This window comes from Hemitrygon akajei, chromosome 12, assembly GCF_048418815.1.
Source record: "Hemitrygon akajei chromosome 12, sHemAka1.3, whole genome shotgun sequence".
In the NCBI taxonomy this organism is placed as follows: domain Eukaryota; kingdom Metazoa; phylum Chordata; class Chondrichthyes; order Myliobatiformes; family Dasyatidae; genus Hemitrygon; species Hemitrygon akajei.
In genome coordinates, this window is record NC_133135.1 from 44,236,499 (window position 1) to 44,261,520 (window position 25,022).

At 42.8% G+C, this 25,022-nt stretch overlaps 1 protein-coding gene across 2 annotated transcripts in view; it reads right to left on the bottom strand.

The window, feature by feature from the left end:
• The window catches only part of zfyve9a (zinc finger, FYVE domain containing 9a), a 152,671-nt gene that overhangs the window by 57,002 nt on the left and 70,647 nt on the right, over positions 1-25,022 (bottom strand). For both annotated transcript variants that reach the window (XM_073063003.1, XM_073063004.1), the window contains 2 exons: positions 24,150-24,326; positions 15,549-15,718 (listed from right to left, as the gene is read on the bottom strand). In XM_073063003.1, coding sequence (XP_072919104.1) covers positions 15,549-15,718; positions 24,150-24,326 — 347 coding nt within the window. The remainder of the gene's footprint in view (positions 1-15,548; positions 15,719-24,149; positions 24,327-25,022) is intronic.

Below are 25,022 nucleotides of genomic sequence, written 5' to 3' on the forward strand. Positions count from 1 at the left end.
CAGGAGGCAGTCCCCTAGCGACACACCAGAAGGAGACACCATCGCTCATCGCTCCCGTGATAACGGGAAGCTATTCGGAAGCCACGTGTGGTTCGTTTCCCCTTTGCCTGGGGAATGGGTGGCTGATAACACCGAAAAGGACTTAGAACTGACAAAGGGGAACCCACGTTCCCGATTCAATGGTTTGCGTCCAAAAGACTGGCAAGTTTATTTTCTCACCAAAAATCTCTCTCTCTCCAACAAGTGAAACCCAGCGGTCCCCAAAAGGCTAAAAGCCTGCATGAACTTGAAAGACTCTTATATTTCCATAGTACAATATTTTTACCCCTAGACAAAATGATAGAGCTACTTCTTATTGATGATTATTACTATGCCCGCACTTTGGATTGAGTATTGACGACGTATATTATCTGAATGTTTGTATTAACCTTACTTTTGTGCCCCTTTATAAATAAAGACGTTTAAAAATAGTACCATCAGACTTCAACGGACCTCTCTATCTTTGCTGGTGGGTGACCCACTTACGGGGTTCGTAACAACATTGGAGTTCTCGTCTCAGGATTTGACACCAAATTGGGAGGCCAGTGAATCGGGATTGTAAGTCAAAACTTGGATCTGGTACGCGGGTAGCCAGATGGGAAACCAGCAAAGATGGACGTGGAGGAATTTATGGTAAACCCAACTCTGGGGGCGCTAGAGATGGCCACCAAATCAGACTTGGTAAATTTGGCGAAGGGATTAAGCCTCACAGAGGCGAGGTCGTCAATGAAAAAGCGAGAGGTGCGAAAGGCCATAACTCAGTATTACATTGAGAAGAAGGTGTTTACAGCTGAGGATTTGGAAAATATCCCTGAAAAGGTACTAGCGAGTGGGACGGATCAGTTAGAGTTGGAGAAATTAAGGTTGAAACATGAAATCAAAGTAAAGCAGCTGGAAGCAGCTGAGAGAGAAAGGGGGCAGGCGTTCCAACTAAAGGAGTTAGAGGTGAAACGGGATCATGAGCTCCAGCTAAAGGGGCTGGAAGCAGCTGAAAAACAGAAAGAAAGCCGAGAAGGAGAGAGAGTATGAGGAGGCAGAGAAACAGAGGAAACATGACTTGGAGATGGAGAAGTTAAGGCAAGAGCGAAGAGATCAAGGGTCAGACCGAGAGGAGCGGTTTAATGTTAGTCGGGAGTTAAGGTTAGTACCTCCGTTCGAGGAGACGGATGTTGATAGTTATTTCTTGCTTTTTGAAAGGGTGGCAGTGAATCAGAAGTGGCCCAAAGAGCAGTGGGTGGCGTTGTTACAAAGTGTGTTAAAAGGGAAGGCACAACGAGCATATGCGGCGTTGTCCATGGAGGAGGGGGAAGCGGAGAATGATGCCAAAGTAAAGGAGGCCATTATCCGGAGTTACGAGCTAGTACCTGAAGCATATAGACAAAGGTTCAGAAATTTACGGAAAGGGTGGAATCAGACGTATACCGAGTTTGCCCATGAGAAGGGGGTGCTCTTGGACCGTTGGTGCACCGCAGAAACGGTGGGCGAGGATGGGCGTCTCAGGGAGTTATTTTTGATTGAGGAATTTAAAGGTTGTGTTCCGGATGAGATCCGGATGTATTTGAATGAGAAGCCGAATAAGTTCATCTCAGAAATTGCTAGGTTCGCAGATGAATATGCCCTAACCCACAGGACAAAGTTTTCCTCGCCAAAAAGTACCCCGAGAGACCGTGGGAACGATCGAGAAAGTCCGCCGGCTGAGGCAGAGGTCCCGCCGGGAGCTAGTGGTAAGGTTGAGGGGGAAAGGCCAGGCGGCCAGAGATTTCCGGGCTTGACCTGTTTTAATTGTGGAAAGGGGGGACATATTGCACCTAGGTGCTTTGCTCCGAGGAAGGAGCTAGAAAAAGGGAAAGCAGCGGTCCCTATCGGGTGTGCAGTGGTAATCAGAAAATCGACAAGAGGGTCCCGGGTAGGCAGAGTGCGAGAAGGGTCTGAGATTTGTCTGTTACACGGAACCATGTCTTTGAGGGAGGGGGACCCACCAATTCCCGTACGGATTTGGAGAGACACGGGGGATTAGTAAAGTGTTAATGTTCGGACCTCGGATGGGAGAGGTCGCCCTGAGAGGCATAGGAAAATGGATAGAAATGGTGTCCTTACATAAGGTCATTATGGATTGTGAGCTGGTGTATGGATCAGTTGAAATAGGGGTGCCATCAGAATTCCCGAGAACTGACGTGGACGTCCTTCTTGGGAATGATTTAGCAGGGGGTAAGGTTTGGTCAGCCATGGCGATGACCCGCCGACCGGTGCGTGTTGAGGCCCCGCCCCTAGCGTCCCCGAGCTATCCCGCATGCGTGGTCACTCGCAGCCTGTCGAGAGCAGCAGCTGAGACCGAGAGCAGTTTAAATTTGGCCAGTTTTGATTTGGCCGAGACGTCTTTACCGACCCTGTGCCACGAGGGTTTAGAGGGTGGAAAAACAAAGAGTAGTAAAGTGAAAGGAGGTAAGGGAGAGGAGATAGATCTTCCCTTAGCGAAGAGAAAGGTCCTAGAGGTAGGAAATAAAGATGAGAAACAGATAAAGCTGTTAAAAGTTCCAGAGTTGGACATGGATGATCTGTCTGGTTTGGCAGACCTGTTTGAAGAAGTTGAGAGTTCTAAAGGTGTTCCCGATAATGAGATGAGGGCAGTCCTAGATGAAAAGGATGCCATTACCTTGGAGAGGTCGGCTGGGTTGACAGATGAGGTTGTTTCAGCCCGCGGGGTTGAGTTTACTCCGGAAGGGAGTTGCCCAGAGAGTAGCTGGGAGGAGCAAGGGAATTTGGAATTTGCAAAAGGTACGGGTATTGAAAGCCTGGAAGAGGTCAATGTCCTGTTTGAGTGTGTCCAAGAAGGGGATGCACGTGGTCCTGAACCTAGTCACGGAGCTCAGAAAAGATCTGAGGTATCTGATTCAGCTGAACGAGACGGCCGTCCTTTTGGGTCAGATAGACTGGGTTCAGTGAAGACAGGGTTAACCCTGGTAATTGTGGGAAGTGAGGGTTCCCAGGTGTTTGTACTCGAAGGGGTGGTGAAACTTAAAGCGGAACTCGAACATGGGGGGATAAATATTATTATTGAAGGGAACGGAAAGTTTGTAGTTCCCAAATCGAATGAAGAAATTTTAAACCCTGCAGATCGCTTACAGAGTAAGCCGGGAGATGCCGGGGCCCCACACACTATTGTTATTCAAGAGTGTGGTGTGAAAAAGCAGAATTTGAAATGCTGTTTGAACAAAGAGGGATCGCTTGCAGATTTTAAATTGAAAACTAATAGCATGACGGTTCCTGAAGAGAAAACTAGCAACTTGCTTAAAACTAAAGAATTGGGTGGAAATGACCTAAGTCTGGGACACGGTGTTGATAAAATAACTCCTATGAACGAGGGGGGGCGGGAGTTTACCTTGCCAAACTACTCGAGTTCCTCCCGTAGGAACTCACCGGAAAAAAGGTGACGGTTAATGGGGGCGCCATTTTTAAATAGAAAAACCGGCTGTACGGGATTTTGACAAAGCATGTGAATAACAAAGACAACCCCCTTGGAACCTGCCTGTTAAGTTGAAATCTGATGCTACCAGCCTTTAGTCAGGTACAAGAGGGAAAAATATTAAAGAAAGTGCCACTGTAATCGTTAACTGTTTAGATGCTGATTTAAATGTATAACTGTATAGCTCTGTAGTGAAAAGAAAAGCTTGTGTACTGTGTTAGATTCTAAAATCCTGTAAGACTCTGTACGAATCCGTTTTTAACTGCTGGTAAAAACGTTTTTAAGAGGGGAGGTGTTATGATCCCAGCCCCCTCCTTCCTGAGAATCGCAAGATCGCTATTAATTTGGGTCTTGGACACAGGAAATGAGAGAGAATCCTCAGAAAGACAACGCAACAGATTTTGACCATTGTTTCTTGGAGACACCTTTGTGGATTGCGACCCTATGCTACATGCCAGCTATCAGGGCTACGTGCACACCCTCAGGCAATGTGGGGTGGGGATTGTATCACCCCACCTTGATTGACATCTACAACTCTGCAAGTCAAGATAAAAGAGGGGTGGCAGGAGGCAGTCCCCTAGCGACACACCAGAAGGAGACACCATCGCTCATCGCTCCCGTGATAACGGGAAGCTATTCGGAAGCCACGTGTGGTTCGTTTCCCCTTTGCCTGGGGAACGGGTGGCTGATAACACCGAAAAGGACTTCGAACTGACAACGGGGAACCCACGTTCCCGATTCAATGGTTTGCGTCCAAAAGACTGGAAAGTTTATTTTCTCACCAAAAATCTCTCTCTCTCCAACAAGTGAAACCCAGCGGTCCCCAAAAGGCTAAAAGCCTGCATGAACTTGAAAGACTCATATTTCCATCGGACAATATTTTTACCCCCAGACAAAATGATAGAGCTACTTCTTATTGATGATTATTACTATGCCCGCGCTTTGGATTGAGTATTGATGATGTATATTATCTGAATGTTTGTATTAACCTTACTTTTGTGCCCCTTTATAAATAAAGACGGTTAAAAATAGTACCATCAGACTTCAACGGACCTCTCTATCTTTGCTGGTGGGTGACCCAGTTACGGGGTTCGTAACACTACTAAACAGCAGCAGCAACATATTCTCCAGTACTGACAACTTTGAAATGTCAGCGTCTACAGATGAAAGTGGATGACAAATTTTTGACTTCTCTTTCTATGGATCAGAGTCAGAGGGCTCTTGAAATATTTGAAGAATTGTTTTTAAATGAAAAGCCAGAATTCTATCTTTGCTGTCAGCAACTGCTACAATCAGTGCAGATCAAAAATAGTATTTCCTTCATGCTGACAGTCAACACTGGCCCACCTCAAGGATGCATGCTTAACCCATAGCTCTACTCTCCCTATACCCACAAATGTGTGGCCAGGCAAGCTCTATAAATTTGCAGATGACGCAACTACTGTTGGCAGAATTTCAGATGGTGATGAGGAAGTGTACATGAGAGGGAGAGATCAGATGGTTAAGTGGTGTCACAACAACGACCTTTACTCAACGTCAGTAAGACCAAGGAATTGATTGTGGACTTCAGGACAGGGAAGTTAAGGGAACACACACCAGTCCTCATCAAGGGATCAGCAGTGGAAAGGGTGACCAGTTTCAAGTTCCTGGTATTGAAGGTCTATCCAGGGCACAACGTATTGATGCAATTAGAAATCAGAATTGCGTTTAATATCATCGACCTATGTCATGAAATTTGTTAATTTTGCAGCAGCTGTACAGTGCAATACATGATAAAAATAGGGAATAAACTGAATTACAATAAGTATTTATATATTTTTAAAATAGTAATATTAAGATTAGTAAAAGAAAATCTGAAATTAGTTGTTTTACAGCAGCAGTACATTATAATATATAGTAATAAAAACTATAAGTAACAAAAAGTACATATAAAAAATAAATTAAAAAGGTAATGTAAAAAGGGAGAAAAAATATACTGAGGAAGTGTTCATCATCTCTTCAGAAATCTGATAGGACAGGAAGAAATTATTCATGAAATATTGAGTGTGTCTTCAGGTTCCTGTAACTCCTCCTTGATCTGGGAAATTACAGGTTGGTAAGTTTGACATCGGTAGTAGGTAAATTATTGGAAGAAGTACTAAAAGATAGGATCTACAAGTACTTGGATAGACAGGGACTTATTAGGGAGAGTCTATTAGAGTTTTTCAAGGGGATTACCAGGAAAGTAGATGAAGGGAAGGCAGTGGATGTTGTCTGCATGGACTTCAGTAAGGCCTTTGACAAGGATCCACATGGGAGGTTAGTTAGGAAGATTCAGTCACTAGGTATACATGGAGAGGTAGTAAATTGGATTAGACATTGGCTCAATGGGAGAAGCCAGAGAGTGGTAGTGGACAATTGCTTCTCTGAATGGAGGCCTGTGACTAGTGGTGTGCCACAGGGATCAGTGCTGGGTCCATTGTTATTTGTCATCTATATCAATGATCTGGATAATAATGTGGTAAACTGGATCAGCAAATTTGCTTATGATACAAAGATTGGAGTTGTAGGGGACAGTGAGGAAGGTTTTCAAAGCTTGCAGAGGGATTTGGACCAGCTGGAAAAATGGGCTGAAAAACGGCAAATGGAGTTTAATACAGACAAGTGCGAGGTATTGCACTTTGGAAGGACAGACCAAGGTAGAACATACAAGGTAAATGGTAGAAAAAAAAACAGTGGACGTGGGTTCATGGTGAAGGGGGAAAAGTTTAAAGGGAACATTGGGGGGGGGATTCTTCACACAAAGAGTGGTGGAAGTGTGGAATGAGCTGCTAGATGAAGTGGTAAATGCGGGCTCACTTTTAACATTTAAGAAAAACTTGGACAGGTACATGAATGAGAGGTGTATGGAGGGATGTGGTCCAGGTGCATGTCAGTGGGACTAGGCAGAAAAATGGTTCGGCACAGCCAAGAATGGACAAAAGGCCTGCTTCTGTGCAGTAATGTTCTATGATGGTAGCAATGAGAAGAGGTGATGGGGGTCCTTAATGATGGATGCCACCTTTTTGAGGCATCGCCTTTTGAAGGTGTCCTGGATGTTGGGAAGGCTAGTGCCCATGATGGTGCTGGCTGAGTTTACCACTTTCTGCAGCTTTTGCCAATCCTGCGCAGTGGCTCCTCCATACCATACAGTGATGCAAACAGTTAGAATGCTCTCCAAGGTATATTTGTAGAAATTTGTGAATGTCTTTGGAGACATACCAATTCTCCTCAAACTACTAATCAAATATAGCTGTTGCTGTGCCTTCTTTGTAATGCATCAATACATTGGACTCAGGATATATCTCAGAGATGTTGACACCCAGGATCTTATCTTCATATTGTCCGCAAAGTTGGCCACAAATACATCAATTCCATCATCCAAATCATTGACATGTAACAAGTAAACAAGCCGTCTCAACACCAATCCATGTGGAACACTACTAGTCACCAGCACCCAACCAGAGAAGACTCCTCTTTATTACCTCTCTATACCTCCGACCAATCTTCTATCCATGCTAGTATTTTTCCTGAATACCACAAGCTCCTATCTTGTTCAGCAGCCCTATGTGTGGCACTTTGTCAAAGACCTTGAGAAATTCCAAGTAAACAACATCCACTGACTCTCCTTTGTCTATTTTGCCTGTTATTTCCTCAAAGAATTCCAACAGATTTGTCAGGCAAGTCTGCCTCTTAAAGAAAACTACTGATCTTGATCTATTTTATGATGTGCCTCCAATTACCCTGAAGCCTCATCCTTAATAATGGACTCCATCATCTTTACAACCGCTAAAGTCAGGCTTTTCTTCTGCCTCCCTCCCTTCCCTGCGTGGAGCGATATTTGCAATTTACCAGCCCTCTGGAACCATTCCAGAATCTAGTGTTCTTTGAATGATCACTACTAATGCCTCCAACAATCTCTTCAAATACCTCCTTCAGAACCCTGGGGTGTAGTCCATCTGTTCCAGGTGGTTTATCTACCTTCAGATCCTTCAGCTTCCCAAGCACTTTCATCTTATATTCTCCTCCTCCCTCGAATTTCTATTCTAGTATACTACTAGTGTCTTCCACACAGAAAACCGATGCAAAATACTTACTAAATTCATTTGTTATTTCTTGGTTCCCCCCATTTTCCAGCAATCCAATATCCATTCTTGCCTCTCTTTTACTCTTTATATACAGTTGCAAGAAAAAGTTTGTGAACCTTTTGCAATTACTTGGTTTTCTGCATTATTAATTGAAATGTGGTCTGATCTTAATCCAAGTCACATCAATAGACAAACGCAATGTTTAATCATTCACAGTCCAGCCTGGAAAAAGTATGTGAATCCTTGTATTTAATAACTGGTAGAACCTCCTGTAGCTGATGATTGGACTTACACAACGATAAGGAGGAATTTTAGACCATTCCTTCATACAAACCTGTTTCAGTTCAATATTACTGGACCTCTTCCGGTCATGCCAGAGCATCTCAATTGGGTTAAGGTCTGGACTCTGACTTGGCCATTCCAAAACATGAATTAGAAACATAGAAAACCTATAGCACAATACAGGCCCTTCGGCCCACAAAGCTCTGCCGAACATGTCCTTACCTAGGCTTACCCATAGCCCTCTATTTTTCTAAGCTCCATGTATCCGTCCAGGAGTCTCTTAAAAGACCCTATCGTTTCTGTTCTGGCAGCCCATTCCACACACTCACCACTCACTGCGTAAAAAACTTACCACTGACATCTCCTCTGTACCTACTTCCAAGCACCTTAAACCTATGCCCTCTTATACTAGCCACTTCAGCCCTGGGAAAAAGCCTCTGATTATCCACATGATCAATGCCTCTCATCATCTTACACACCTCTATCAGGTCACCTCTCATCTTCTATTGCTCCAAGGAGAAAAGGATGAGTTCACTCAACTTATTCTCATAAGGCATGCTCCCCAATCCTAATCTCCTCTGCACCCTTTCTATGGTTTCCACATCCTTCCTGTAGTGAGGCGACCAGAATTGAGCACAGTACTCCAAGTGGGGTCTGACCAAGGTCTAACATAGCTGCAACATTACCTCTCTGCTCTTAAACTCAATCCCACGATTGATGAAGGCTAATGCACCGTATGCCTTCTTAACCACAGAGTCAACCTGTGTAGCAGCTTTGAGTGTTCTATGGACTCGGACCCCAAGATCCCTCTGATCCTCACACTGCCAAGAGTCTTACCATTAATGCCATATTCTGCCATCATATTTGACCTACCTCATACTTAACTGGGTTGAGCTCCACTTGCCATCACTCATTGGTCTATAATTTCCTGGGCTATCCCTATTCCCTTTCTTGAATAAGGGAACAACATCCGCAACCCTCCAATCCGCCGGAATCTCTCCCATCCTCATTGATGATGCAAAGATCATCACCAGAGGCTCACCAATCTCCTCCCTCGCTTCCCACAGTAGCCTGGGGTACATCTCATCCCGGTGACTTATCCAACTTGATGCTTTCCAAAAGCTCCAGCACATCCTCTTCCTTAATATCTACATGCTCAAGTTTTTCAGACCGTTGCAAGTCATCCCTACAATTACCAAGATCCTTTTCCATAGTGAATACTGAAGCAAAGTGTTCATTAAGTACCTCTGGCATCTCCGCCGGTTCCATACACACTTTTCCACTGTCACACTTGATTGGTCCTATTCTTTCATGTCTTATCCTCTTGCTCTTCACATACTTGTAGAACACCTTGGGGTTTTCCTTAATCCTGTCTGCCAAGGCCTTTTCATGCTCCTTCTGGTTCTCCTAATCTCATTCTTAAGCTCCTTCCTGCTAGTCTTAAAATCTTCTAGATCTCTATATTACCTAGTTTTTTGAATCTTTCGTAAGCTCTTCTTTTCTTCTTGACTAGATTTACTTAAGCCTTTGTACACCACAGTTCCTGTACGCTACCATCCTTTCCGTCTGATTTGAACGTATCTACGCAGAACCCCACACAAATATCCCCCGAACATTTGCCACATTTCTTCCGTATGTTTCCCTGAGAACATCTGTTTCCAATTTATGCTTCCAAGTTCCTGCCTGATAGCCTCATTATTTCCCCTTACTCCTATTAAACATTTTCCTAACTTGTCTGTTCATATCCTTCTGTAAAGGAGATAGAATTGTGATCACTATCTCCAAAATGCTCTCCCACTGAGAGTCTGACACCTGATCAGGTTCATTTCCCCAATACCAGATCAAGTACAGCCTCTCCTCTTGTAGGCTTATCTACCTATTGTGTCAAGAAATCTTCCTGAACACACCTTACAAACTCCACCCCATCTAAACCCCTCACTCCAGGGAAATGTCAATCAATATTTCGGAAATTAACATCTCCCATCACAACTACCCTGTTATTGCGCAGCAAACACGAGAAAATTTGCAGATGCTGGAAATTCAAACAACACACACAAAATGCTAGTGAAACACAGCAGGTCAGGCAGCATCTATAAGGAGAAGCACTGTCGACGTTTCAGGGCGAGACCCTTCGTCAGGACTAACTGAAAGGAAAGATAGTAAGAGAAACATCGACAGTGCTTCTCCTTATAGATGCTGCCTGGCCTGCAGTGTTCCACCAGCATTTTGTGTGTGTTGTTACCCTGTTATTACTACTCCTTTCCAGAATCTGTCTCCCTATCTGCTCCTCGATGTCCCTGTTACTACTGGTTGGTCTATAAAAAACACCCACTAGAGTTATTGACCCCTTCCTATTTGCTAACTTCCACCAACAGAGACTCCATAGACAACCCCTCCATGACTTCCTCCTTTTCTGCAGCCATGACACTATCTCTGATCAACAGTGCCACACCCCCACCTCTTTTGCCTCCCTCCCTGTCCTTTCTGAAACATCTAAAGCCTGGCACTTGAAGTAGCCATTCCTGCCCCTGCACCATCCAAGTCTCTCTAATGGCCACAACATCTTAGCTCCAAGTGATGATCCACACTCTAAGCTCATCCACTTTATTCATAATACTCCTCGCATTAAAATAGACACATCTCAAACCATCAGGCTGAGTGTGTCCCTTCTCCAACACCTGCCTATCCTCCCTCTCGCACCATCTCCAAGCTTTCTCTATTTGTGAGCCAACCTCCCTTTCCTCCGTCACTTCAGTTTGGTTCCCACCCCCTCAGCAATTCTAGTTTAAACTCTCCCCAATAGCATTTGCAAACCTCCCTGCCAGGATATCAGTCCCCCTCAGATTCAAGGGCAACCCATCTTTTTTGTACAGGTCACACCTGCCCCAGAAGAGGTCCCAATAATCCAGAAATCTGAATCCCTGCCCCCTGCTCCAATCCCTCAGCCACGCATTTATCCTCCACCTCCTTCTATTCCTCTCCTCACTGTCACATGGCACAGGCAGTAATCCCGAGATTACTATCTTTGAAGTCCTGCATCTCAACTTCCTTCCTAACTCCCTGTAGTCTGCTTTCAAGACCTCCTCCCTTTTCCTACCTATGTTGTTGGTACCAATATGTACCACGACCTCTGACTGTTCTCCTTCAAGATATCATGGACGCGATTTGAAACATCCCAGACCCTGGCACCTGGGAGGCAAACTACCATCCGTGTTTCTTTCCCGCATCCACAGAATCGCCCGTCTGACCCCCTAACTATAGAGTCCCCTATCACTGCTGCCATCCTCTTCCTTTCCCTACCCTTCTGAGCCACAGGGCCAGACTCTGTGCCAGAGGATCGACCACTGTTGCTTCCCTCAGGCAGGCCGTCTCCCCCAAGAAGTACTTATTGTTAATGTGGACAGCCACAGGGGTACTTGCTAGCATCTGACTCCTGCCCTTCCCTCTCCTGACTGTTACCTACTTATGTCTCCTGAGGCCCCGGAGTGACTACTTGCCTATAGCTCCTCTCTATCACCTCCTCAGTCACCATGAACAGACGAAGGTCATCCAGCTTCATCTCCAGTTCTCTAACGCGGTCCCTAAGAAGCTGCAGCTCAACTCACCTGACAAAGATGAGGCAATCCGGGAGGCTGGGAGTCTCCAGGACCTCTCACATCTGACACCGAGCACAGAAAACCTTCCTCACACACTCTCTTTCTATCTGTATTCTAAACAGATAACCTACCTCGCCTTGACCCATTATCGCTGAAGCCCCGTTGAGCCAAAGCCCTCCTATTCTGTCTCCATCTCCTCTGATGCCCACTCTGTAAAGCTGTCTTCTTTTTAAACTCTTCCCGCTGTTCTCACTGGCTGACCTCCATGCATTTGCACAGTCGTGCCCCGTTCAAACTGCTGAAGAAATAACCCTCTTCTTTTTAAACCATTCTGTTGTTGATTTACTCTTGTGCTTCAGATCATTGTCTGATTCCATCATCCAACTTTTAATAAGATTCAGGTGATGGACCGCTACCCTGACATTCTCCAGTAAAATGCCTTGATACAATTTTGAATTCATTGTTCCCTCAATATTGCAAGCTGTCCAGGTCCTGAGGCAGCAAAGCAGCCCCAATCCATGCTTCACAGTTGGGATGTGGCTTTGGTGTTGGTGTGCAGTGCCCCTTTTCCTCCAAACATAGCAATGTGCATTTCTGCCAAAAAGTTCAACTTCTGTCCACAGAACATTGTTCTCAAAGTGTTGTGGAACATCCTGGAGGTCTTTTGCAAATCTGAGATGTATAGCAATATTTTTTTTTAAAGAGAGCAATGGTTTCCTCTGTGGTGTCCTTCCGTGAACACCATTCTTGTTCAGTGTTTTCCTTATAGTGAACAAACAAAAATAGACTTCAGCCAGTTCCAGAGATTTCTGCAGGTCTTTTGCTTTTACCCCTGGGTTCTTTTTTTTACCTCCTCCAGCATTGCACGTTGTGCTTTTGGTGTGAACTTTGCAGGATTCCCACTCCTAGGGAGACTAACAACAGTACTGAATTTCCTCCATTTGTATACAATTCCTCTTACTGTGGACTGCTATAGAGGTGCCCTCTCTATATATATAAAACCCACACCTCTAATCTCATCTCATTGATTGGAACATCTAACTCCAAATTTGTAGAAGGCATTACCTCAGAAGTTCACATCCTTTTTTGAACCTAGACTGTTACTGTTTAAATAGTGTACTTACTCAGTATTGATGAGTACATTTGTTTGTGTGTTATTAATTTAGGTAGATTGTGTTTGTTCATTCTTGTGACTTAGATGAAGATCAGACCACATTTTATTAGTAAGTAATGTAATAAACCAGGTAACTGCAAAGGGTTCACAAACCTTTTCTTGCAACTATATCTGAAAAAACTTTTGGTATCCTCTTTTATATCATTGGATAGCTTACCGTCACATTTCATCTTTTCTATCCTTATTGCTAATTTAATTGCCTTCAGTTGGCTTTTAAAAGCATCTCAATCCTAATGATATATCTGGTTTTACCTTCTCCTGCAGGGTGAATTCTATCATATTATGCTCATTGTCTCATAAGGGTTCCTTTACCTTAAGTTCTCCAGTCAAACCTCGGTCATTACACAACACGTATTCCAGATATGCCTTTTCCCTAGTGGACTTAACCACAAACTTGTCTAAATAGCAATTTCGTAAGCATTCTACAAATTCCCTCTCTGAGATCCAACACCAACTTGATTTTCTCAATAAACCTGCATATTGAAAACCCCTATGACTATTGCAACATTGTCCATTTTATATGCCTTTTCGATCTCTCGTTGCAATTTGTACTCCACATCTTGGACGCTGTTCAGAGGCCTGTATATAACTTCCATCAGGGTCTTTTTACCCTTGCAGTTTCTTACCTCTATCCGATTCTATGTCTCCTCTTTCTAAGGATTTGATTTATTTTTTCCCCAACAGAGCCAATCCACACCCTACCTACCTTCCCTTTTGATTCAATGTATATCTTGAATGTTTAGCTCCCAGTTATGATTATTTTTTGCCATGATTCAGTGAAGACCATATTGTCATTCCTGCTGATCTCTAACTGTGCTACAAGAGCATCAACCTTATTCGATATACTGCAGGTATTCAAATACAACACCTCCAGTCCTGTATTCATAACACCCTTTTCAAATTTGCCCCCATTTTACACTTCCTAACTCATCCCACTGACTACAATTTTGAATAATCATCTGCCTGTTCTTCCTCCTCAGTCTCACTACACACTGCATTGACTTGAATACCATATGCCTCATCCTCAGCCCCATCACTCCAGTTCCCATCCCCTGCCAAATTAGTTTCAACCCTTCCCAAAAAATCTAGCAAACTTACCCACAAAAACATCAGTGCTCCTCAAGTTGAGGTGTAACCCATCCTTTTGTACAGGTCATACCTTCCCTGAAGAGATCCCAACGATCCAGAAATCTGAAACACTAGATCCTACACCAATTTCTCATCCATGCATTCATCTGCCAAATCATCCTATTCCTACCCTCAATGGCACTTGACATGTTCAGCAATTCAGAGATTACTCCCCTTGAAGTCCTGCTTTTCAGCTTTCTATCCAATTCCCTTAATTCTCTCTTCATGACCTCATCCTTGTTCCTATCTGTGTTATTAATACCAATCTTGTACCGTGACTTTCAGTGGTTCATCCTCCTGCTTTAGAATGTTGTGGATACAATCTGAGAGATCCCTGACCCTGACATCTGGGAGGCAACATAAGATCTGGTTGTCTCTTTCATGTCCCCAGGATCTCCTGTCTGGAGTTATTATTAAATAATTAAAGATCAAATATATCTACCAGATATACAAACATAATGGAATTGATGGCTTTGTGGCAAAGTTTGCGGATGATATAAAGGTAGGTGGAGAGGTAGGTAGTGCTGAGGAAGCAAGGCAATTGCAGCAGGACTTGGACAAATTGGAAGAATGGTCAAAAAGTGGCAGATGAAATACATGTTGGGAAACGTATGATAATGCATTTTGGTAAAAGGAACAATAGTGCAGACTACTATCTAAAAGGGGAGAAGGTTTAAACATCAGAGGTGCAGAAGTACTTAGCAGTCCTCGTTCAAGACTCCCATAAATGTTGTTATTGGAAAGAGTCCAGAGGAGGTTCACAAGGATAATTTTGGGAATTAAGGGGTTAATATATGAGGAGGGTTTGGCAGCTTTGGGCCTGTACTCACTGGAATTTAGAAGAATGTGGAAGGATCTCATTGAAATCTACTGAATGTTGAAAGGACTACCGGGTAGATAGGGTGGATGTGGAGAGGATGTGGAGTGGGAGTATCTAAAACTAGAGGGAACAGCCTTTAGAACAGAAGTAATATGGATTGTTTAGCCAGAGAGTAGTATATCTGTGGAATGCTCTGCCACAGACTGCGATGGAGGCCAAGTCTGTGGGTATACTTAAGGCGGAAGTTGATCATTTCCTGATCGGTCAGGGCAAAGGGTTTGGCGAGAAGGCAAGTGTATGGAGTTGAGTGCAATCCGGGATCAGCCATGATAGAATGGTGGAGCAGACTCAATGGGCTGAATGGGCTAATTGTGCTCCTATGTCTTACAGTCTTATGATTTAAGGTTATCAACTTGTAGTAATAAATAGTAACTCAGGTTTTTCCTTTGCATTTCTTACAATTTTTTTTACAGCTGCATAGTTTTGTATATTAGTTCATCTCCTGTTCACAATTAATAAGCCACTGCCCTCACCTGCAACAATCTTCTGCATTGTTCATTTGCTCTTGATCTCCACCCTATCATTCCAATTATCTTTGTTCTTTTACTACCAACCCCTAACCCATCAATTCCCAAAACCCCAATTCGCCCATCTCTACAGATTAAAACACAGCCAGTTTCTAAACTTTCCTAGTTCTGACTTAAGGCTGTTTCTTTCACCACAAATACTGCTTGCCTTGCTGAGTGCAGAGCACTTCCTGTTTATTTCAGATACTGGTAGAATGAACACAGTGCCCTGCTTAATAAACATACCAAATAGCAAAACCCACAAATAAGCAAACAATCCAAATCATTTAAGAATTACATTGGGATTTTCATTTCCTTTCACAGCAAGAACATTTTTCTATATCTGCTCTGGTATTTTTAAATAATTCTCCTACCTCAGAGGCTGTGGGTTTTGTTGCAACTTCTTTACCAGGATCATGTGATACTGTCAAAGATCCTGTCATAGATGGCCCACCTGATGACAGTTTTGCTGCATCTGCAACTTCTCCATTTGGTAAGATTCCATCAGCAAACCAGACTCGTCGTTGCTCCTTTGGGTGAGTCACTAAACAAATGCACAAGTTAATCAAAATCAGGCCAATGAAATTGATCCCAGCCAGTCAAAGCAAAGGGAAACCTTTTGCCAAAGGCCTTTACTTTGTCAGGCCTACATTCAAAGCAAGTAATAATCATTAACAAGCAATAGTCAATAACAAATTTCCTAAGAAAAAGGAACAAAATTATGAGTATGCCACGTTGTCCAGTTGCAACTCCATTTTTCTGCCCGAGTCACATATTCCTTGTTCTCAGTAATCCATATTTCTCAGTTTCGACATATTTAACAATTCACCATTCACTGGTCAGTATGGTAAAGAATTCCAAAGATCCAGGTCTTTCAACACAAACTCCTCAGCTCAGTTTTATGTGGACAACTCTTATCCTGAGATTGAACCCCTGGTTTTGGACTTCCTTACTATGAACAGCACAACAGCATTAACCCATCAAGCTCATCAGTCTTAAACAAAGAAACCACCTTTTATTCTTCTAAATTCCACAGTATTTAGACATAATCAGGACAATTTTTCTTATTAGTTTGAAATTTCAACCCAGAAATCAAATTACATGAATTTCTTCCATTGCCTCTGAAAAGAACGAGACCAAAACAAAACAACAATCCAGGTGTGCTTTAATTACAATAGGCAATAGGTGCAGAAGTAGACCATTCGGCCCTTCGAGTCTGCACCGCCATTTTGAGATCATGACTGATCATCTACTATCAATACCCGGTTCCTGCCTTGTCCCCATATCCCTTGATTCCCCTATCCATAAGATACCTATCTAGCATCCAGAGAATTGGCCTCCACTGCCTTCCGAGGCAGTGCATTCCACACCCCCACAACTCTCTGGGAGAAGAAGTTTTTCCTTAACTCTGTCCTAAATGACCTACCTCTTATTCTCAAACCATGCCCTCTGGTACTGGACTCTCCCAGCATCTGGAACATATTTCCTGTCTCTATCTTGTCCAATCCCTTAATAATCTTATATGTTGCAATCAGATCCCCTCTCAATCTCCTTAATTCCAGCATGTACAAGCCCAGTCTCTCTAACCTCTCTGTGTAAGACAGTCCTGACATCCCAGGAATTAACCTTGTGAATCTACGCTGCACTTCTTCTACAGCCAGGATGTCCCTCCTTAACCCTGGAGACCAAAACTGTACACAATACTCCAGGTGTGGTCTCACCAGGGCCCTGTACAAATGCAAGAGGATTTCCTTGCTCTTGTACTCAATTCCCTTTGTAATAAAGGCCAACATTCCATTAGCCTTCTTCACTGCCTGCTGCACTTGCTCATTCACCTTCAGTGACTGATGAACAAGGACTCCTAGATCTCTTTGTATTTCTCCCTTACCTAACTTTACACCATTCAGATAATAATCTGCCTTCCTGTTCTTACTCCCAAAGTGGATAACCTCACACTTATTCAGATTAAACGTCATCTGCCAAGTATCTGCCCACTCACCCAGCCTATCCAAGTCACCCTGAATTCTCCTAACATCCTCATCACATGTCACACTGCCACCCAGCTTAGTATCATCAGCATACTTGCTGATGTTATTTTCAATGCCTTCATCTAAATCGTTGACGTAAATCGTAAACAGTTGCGGTCCCAATACCGAGCCCTGTGGCACCCCACTAGTCACCACTTGCCATTCTGAGAAACACCCATTCACCACTACCCTTTGCTTTCTATCTGCCAACCAGTTTGCTATCCATGTCAATGTCTTCCCCCCAATGCCATGAGCTTTGATTTTACCCACCAATCTCCTATGTGGGACCTTATTAAATGCCTTCTAAAAATCGAGGTACACTACATCCACTGGATCTCCCTTGTCTAACTTCCTGGTTACATCCTCGAAAAACTCCAATAGATTAGTCAAGCATGATTTACCCTTGGTAAATCCATGCTGGCTCGGCCCAATCCTATCACTGCTATCTAGATATGCCACTATTTCATCTTTAATAATGGACTCTAGCATCTTTCCCACCACCGATGTCAAGCTGACAGGTCGATAGTTCTCTGTTTTCTCCCTCCCTCCTTTCTTAAAAAGTGGGATAACATTAGCCATTCTCCAATCCTCAGGAACTGATCCTGAATCTAAGGAACATTGGAAAATGATTACCAATGCATCCGCAATTTCCAGGGCCACCTCCTTTAGTACCCTAGGATGCAGACCATCTGGACCTGGGGATTTGTCAGCCTTCAGTCCCATCAGTCTACTCATCACCGTTTCCTTCCTAATGTCAATCTGTTTCATTTCCTCTGTTACCCTATGTCCTTGGCCCATCCATACATCTGGGAGATTGCTTGTGTCTTCCTTAGTGAAGACAGATCTAAAGTACTTATTAAATTCTTCTGCCATTTCTCTGTTTCCCATAACAATTTCACCCAATTCATTCTTCAAGGGCCCAAAATTGTTCTTAACTATCTTCTTTCTCTTCACATACCTAAAAAAGCTTTTGCTATCCTCCTTTATATTCCTGGCTAGCTTGTGTTCGTACCTCATTTTTTCTTCCCGTATTGCCTCTTTAGTTAAGTTCTGTTGTTCCTTAAAAATTTCCCAATCATCTGTCCTCCCACTCACCTTAGCTCTGTCATACTTCCTTTTGTTTTAATGCTATGCAATCTCTGACTTCCTTTGTCATCCACTGTGGCCCCTTTCCCCCCTTTGAATCCTTCCTTCTCTGGGGTATGAACTGATTTTGCACCTTGTGCATTATTCCCAAGAATACCTGCCATTGCTGTTCCACTGTCTCTTCTGCTAGGATATCCGTCCAGTTAACTTTGGCCAGCTCCTCCCTCATGGCTCCATAGTCTCCTTTGTTCAACTGCAACACTGACACCTCCGAGCTGCCCTTATCCTTCTCAAATTGCAGATAAAAACTTATCATATTATGATCACTATCCCCTCATGGCTCCTTTACTTCAAGATCGCTTATCAAATCCTGTTCATTACATAACACTAAATCCAGAATAGCCTTGTCCCTGGTCGGCTCTCGTACAAGCTGTTCCAAGAATGCATCCCTTAGGCATTCTACAAACTCCCTATCCTGGGGACCAGCACCAGTTCTCCCAGTTTCTCCCAGTTCACCTACATGTTGAAATCCCCCATAACTACTGCGACATTACCTTTGTCACATGCCAATGTTAACTCCCTATTCAACTTGCACCCAATATCCATGCTACTGTTTGGTGGCCTATAGACAACATCCATTAGGGTCCTTTTGCCCTTACTGTTCCTCAATTCTATCCACACAGACTCCACTTCTCCTGATCCTATTTCCCTCCTGCAAAGGACTGAATCTCATTCCTCACCAACAGGGCCACCCCACCCCCTCTGCCCACATTTCTGTCCCTACGATAGCACGTATACCCTTGTACATTCATTTCCCAGGTCTGATCTCCCTGCAGCCATGTCTCCGTTATCCCAACAACATCATAGTTACCCATTCGCACCTGAGCTTCAAGCTCATCCGCCTTATTTCTGACTCTTCGTCCATTCAGATATAGAATTTTTAGCCCATTTCTCCTCTTTCTGTTTGAATCTCTGCCTATTGTGCTTAACCCAGCTCCCCGAACTCCCATCGGGCTACACGCCCCTAGAATTTTGTAGTCCTTCCTAAATTTAGCTATTCTTTCTGCACATTTAACTCCATGTTCCGTCAGACCATCCCTCTGTACATGTGTCCTCCCTATCACTTGTTCCGCCTCTCCTTTCTCTACTACACACTTAATATTCCGGAACCGTGTAGTCTCCACCTGTCCTTTATTCTTCATCTCGCTATCCTCTCTCTCATTCTAGATCCCCGCCCCCTGCAAATTTAGTTTAAACCCCCCCCCCAAGAAGCACTGGCAAACTTCCCTGCAAGAATGTTAGTACCGCTCCAGTTCAGGTGTAAACCGTCCCTTCGGAACAGATCCCACCTGCCCTGGAACAAAGCCCAATTATCTAATTACAGGATATACAAACTGTCTTCAGAAAGATACCGAGATCTCTATCAACGTTCCAATATTTAATTGACTGACAACATTTAAATTTTTTTTAAACTCTGCTTTCTAACAAAGTGAATAACATAACATTTTCCCACTTTGAACTCTGTCTTCCACCTTTTTAAATTAATTTTCTTCTCAATTTACTACCAAATTATTAGCAGCAAATTTGACATAATGCTGTCCTATAATGCAAGTTACTAATATGAATTTTTTTTAAAAACTGAGGTCCCAATAATGATCCTTGTGACACCTCAGAAATTACTATCTGCCAAATAAAAATGACCAATTTTATCCCTAACCTTTGTTTTTTTCGATACACACACATTTAATCCAGACTAAGGTATTACCCTCAACTACATAAGCCCTTAGGCACAACTATCTTCACTGTTCCTTATGCCACCTTTTAGAAAATAAAAAAATAACTATATCCACTTTATAGACCTTCTCTAAATAAAATGTTACACAATTTCCCCCCCATGAAATCATGGACACAATTGTTTAATCACATTCTACTCTTAAATATCATCACCACTTCCTTCGTATGAAATACAGTAATAATTAAACAATAATATTTTAAAGCCCTGTTTTTAAAAAGTTGCCAAACTCTAATCATTCAGATGGAAGTCAGGATTACAATTCAAAATTGTACACCTTCAGCTCCCCCCCCCCACCCCCTTCAAGTAAGGACTTTATTCAGTTCTCCAAGATTTTCTAATCTCTGTCATTTCTGCTCAGTTGACAAAATTCCACACCAGTTCTTTAGGATGGCCTCCTTTTAGTCTTAAGTATGGCTTACCTTTTATCACAGATGGTAAGATTCAATTGCATCTCTTCAATTTCCAACCCTCTTACTTCACACCCTCTACTTCCAAGCAAGAAAAAGATAATGTTTCCCTTCTCCTTACTTCCACTTTCCAGCCTCCACGTTCAACGAATCATCCTTTATAATTTCCATCACCATTATGGAATTCCACAAGTGTTACTATAATTTAAAAAGGATAGCAAAAACAAGCCAGGAAACAGGATGGCAGTGAGTCTAACATTAAATTGATTAAATCGCTAAAGGGTTTTTCAAGGGATAAGATTCACCAACATTTGGAAAGATATAGTCAGCATTTGTGCATGGAAAATTGTGTTAGACAAATATGCAGTTCTTCAAGGAGGAAAGTAAGAGGTCAATGAGGCTAGGGCAGTGATGTTGTCCACATGGAGTTTAGCAAGGCCTTGGACAAGGTTCCTTGTGGCACATTAGTCTGCAATACTAAATTGCATGGGATTCAGGAGAAGAAAGTGGACTGGATTCATAATTTGCTCAATGGTAGAAAGCAGAAAGTAATAATTGAGGGCTGTTTCTCGGACTGGGGGCCTGTGTCTAGTGTATGACACAAGCAGGCAAGTGTCGGGACCTTGTAATTTATACAAATGCTATGATGTGAAACCATAGTTGACTTGAGTTACAACTGGAAAGCTGGAAGGAAAAAGAAGCAGAGGCAGACAGAGAATGAGAATGATAGATGGATTAACGTCATGGTTAGAAACAGGGAAAGCAACAAATACAATTCGGAGGGTCAGGGACTGTGATGGATGGAGAGACATGATCGCCCACGCCGTACAGCAAGGCACCTGAACACGCATGATGTGAAATTAGAAAGCATGGTTACTAAGATTGTGGGTGATATAAAAATAGGTAGGGGTGTAGAAGGTTATAGGAAAAATCAGCATGGTACTTTGATCAGCTAGGTATGTGGGCTGAGGATTGGCAAAGGTCCGGGGGTCCATAGGAGGGTGGGTTGGGTGTTATGAAATTGAGTTCAAAGAAAGCAGTTTCACAGAAAAAGTGGTGAAATAGGCACCTGTCACTCTTGAGCAACACACACAAAATGCTCGAGAAACTCAGCAAGTCAGGCAGCATCCGTGGAGCAGAATACACAGATAATGTTTTGGGCCAAACCTTTCATCAGGACTGGAAAGTTGGGAAAAGTGGGGAAAGTGGAAGGAGTACAAGCTGTCAAGTGACAGGTGAGACCAGGTGAAGGGGAAGGTGGGTGGGTGGGTAAGGAGAAATGAAGTAAAATGAGAAGGGAACTGGTGGAAGAGATAAAAGGATGAAGGAAGAATCTAACAGGAGAGGACAGTGGGCCATGGAAGAAAGGGAAGGAAGTGGGGAATCAGACAGAGAAAATGTTTATAAGATGTTGACTGGACTTCGGGGTCCAAGTTACAAGGAGAAGTTTCATAGACTAGTAATTTATTCTGTAGAGCGTAGGAAATTGAGGCTTGACCTGATAGAGGCATACAAGATCGTCCACCACAGACAGGGTGAAAGCACAATCTTTATTCCCTGCACAGCAAAGGGACAGAAATTTGAGATCACAGGTGAGACATTCAAAAGGGACATCAGGGGTAACTTCTTCACACAAAAGGTGGTGCATATTTGGGATGAGCTCACAGAAATGGTGGTTGAGGTGGGCACAATAGCAACTTCTAAAATTCATTTAGATAAGTTCATGGATAGAAGTAGTTTAGAGGGCTATGGGGCAAATACAAACTGATGGGACTTGCTCACTAGTCCCCAGCTAGGCTGGGCTCTATGGATTGCTGAAAGGATAAAAACTTTCCCTCTCCTTTCATTAATCCAGAGAAGATCACCTATACAACTCCACAACTCACTATTTTCCCTGCTCATGGCACTTTCCCATTTAATCCCTGCCTACCTTTTAATCTCCTATCTTCCCATGATGCAGGGACCCAAACAGTCTCTCCATAAGGTTCAAAGGTACAATTTAATGTCAGAGAAATATATACAATATACATCCTGAAATGCTTTTTCTTCGCAACCATCCACGAAAACAGAGGAGTGCCCCAAAGAATGAATGACAGTTAAATGTTAGAACCACAGTCTCCCCCAGCTCCTCTCTCTCCCGCATGTAATCGGCAGCAAGGAACAATCCCCCACCCCCACTGGCAAAAATAAAAGCGCACCCGCTACCAGCACTCAAGAGTGAGCAAAACAATAGCAAAGACACAAGACTTGCAGTTACCCCAAAGACTACATTGTCAACCCAATAATTCGGCATGCTGCAGGCTCTCTCTCTTAATAAGGGAGGAAGAGGGGACTCCATTTTCCAACGAGCAGGAGAGATAACAAACAACTCACTGGTTTACAATGTTAAAAGTCCGTTACATCGCTTTTTTTGAGCTCTGGGACTGGAGATCACAAGGATCCTGGGTTCCCAGGCACACAGATGATGTTCCAACTCCCCCAACAACACATGGGTCTCCTGTGTCGACACTGACCCTTGATTCGCCTGTCTCCAGTTACTCGAGACCCCAGGCTTCTGAATCTGTGCTAAAATCTTAGGCCGAGACTTTGGCACGCCGAATAACGGCTGATTGTGGAACGCCTAGAGTGGGTCCCATTCCCGCAAAGAACCACTTATTCCAATGTAATGTACAACATTGGAATAATGTTCAATTAATGATGTGAATATATTAAATTTGCTCCCACTTTGGCCTCTGTCTTCAATCTCCTTCATTGCTTCAGCAAATACCCAAAGTAACCCCTAGGAAAATTAACTCATTTTCCACCCGAGTATATTGCAGACCTCAAGTCACAATATTGAATTTAATAATTTTAGGTAATAGCACTTTATGCTGCATTGCTCCATTTTCTGTTTCCAACTGCTTCAACAGTCTGAGGTACCTACCTATTTCAAGCAGGCTTTGATTATACTGGTGCCAAAGGAAAACACAGTAACCTGCCTCAGTGACCATCATCTAGTAGCACTTACATCCACGGTGATGAAATGCTTTGAGAGTATGGTAGTGAAACATGTCAACTCCTGCCTGAGAAGCAACTTGGATCTGCTCCAATTTGCCTATCATCGCAACAGGTCAACAGCAGATGCCATTTTATTAGCTCTTCACTCAACCCTGGAACACCTGGACAGTCAAAATGCATACATCAGTTTGGCATTCAATTCTAACATCCCCTCAAAACTAATCAATAAGCTTCAAGATCTAGGCCTCAAACAAGATGGTATTGAAAATATACAATACTATATACAAGTTCCAAGTCATCCTTTTCACACATTGTTAATAGCAGGTTAACATGCAAGTGAAGTTTTCTGAATCACCACATGGAAATATGTAACTCAAAAATTAAACTGCAATTCGAACTTGATGACATGAAGTTGAAATAGATTTAAAGAAAAGCAAACAACATTCGAAAGCTGGAACATCTGAAAATTCTCCTTTTGTACAATGTACTTTTGATTTGCTTAATAGCTTAATATATACACGCCAATAGGAAAGCATTCTGCACTAAACAATCAGAAAGTTTACAACAAAAAAATACCTGAGACAAAATAGTTAATTCATGCCCTGCAAAAATATGCTCAATTTTCAAATTCATTTCCCTGCTCATGTATAAAATTAGCATTACCTTCTGTGCCAGGATATTTCAGAACTCCTACAGGAACCATTACTGTGGGTGGTGGAGAACTAAGTGACCCTGATGCCTGAGCTTGTTGCAGTGGTGGTATTGTTGAACAATATTCAGCAGGATTATTGGGATTTGGGCTCAAAGTTGAGGCATTAAACATATTCTCCCAAGCTCGAGCTGCAAGTAGTAAACAAAGTCAAAATGAAACTGTAGCTATTATGATTCAAAACGCATCACTAAAACTTTATATATTTGTGATACAAGAAAGATAACATGAGAAAAAGGACATTTTTATGAATACATCAAATGAAATGGAAATTATCAGCTACAAGCAGCACTTGCAAATTCAGAATCATTTTCTGCAGAGTTGGAGAAGATAACCAATTCTTAAAATATGTTTAAAATATAAGCACTCAATTCTCTTTAACGTTTGTTATGTGGAAAACAATGTATTATGTATTAAACAATGCCTAGTCTATTACAAATGTGTGCATCCTCCAACTGAAGTGATATCTAGAGTTCAAAGCCAACTTACAAACAGCAGTATTAACATTCCTGATGTCTTTAGACAAGAAATCATACATTTATGTCATAATACAGCACACAACTTCAATCAAAGAGCCAGAAAATCAACAGCAGTTACTTGCAATTCTTTACCCTGCTGGTTAAAACATCAACAAGGTCACCAATACTGAAACAATACAGGACAATATTATCAGCATCTACTGCTTCAGGAGACACAAAAACAAGTCATCTCAGGATCCACCTCAAACGATTAGAGAAAGGAAGCAGTTTCAAGAGGAATCTGGGGCCAAGGCAGCTGAAAATGTGGCCGAAAATGTGGCCAAAAATTTTGAACAATTGAAAGAGAGG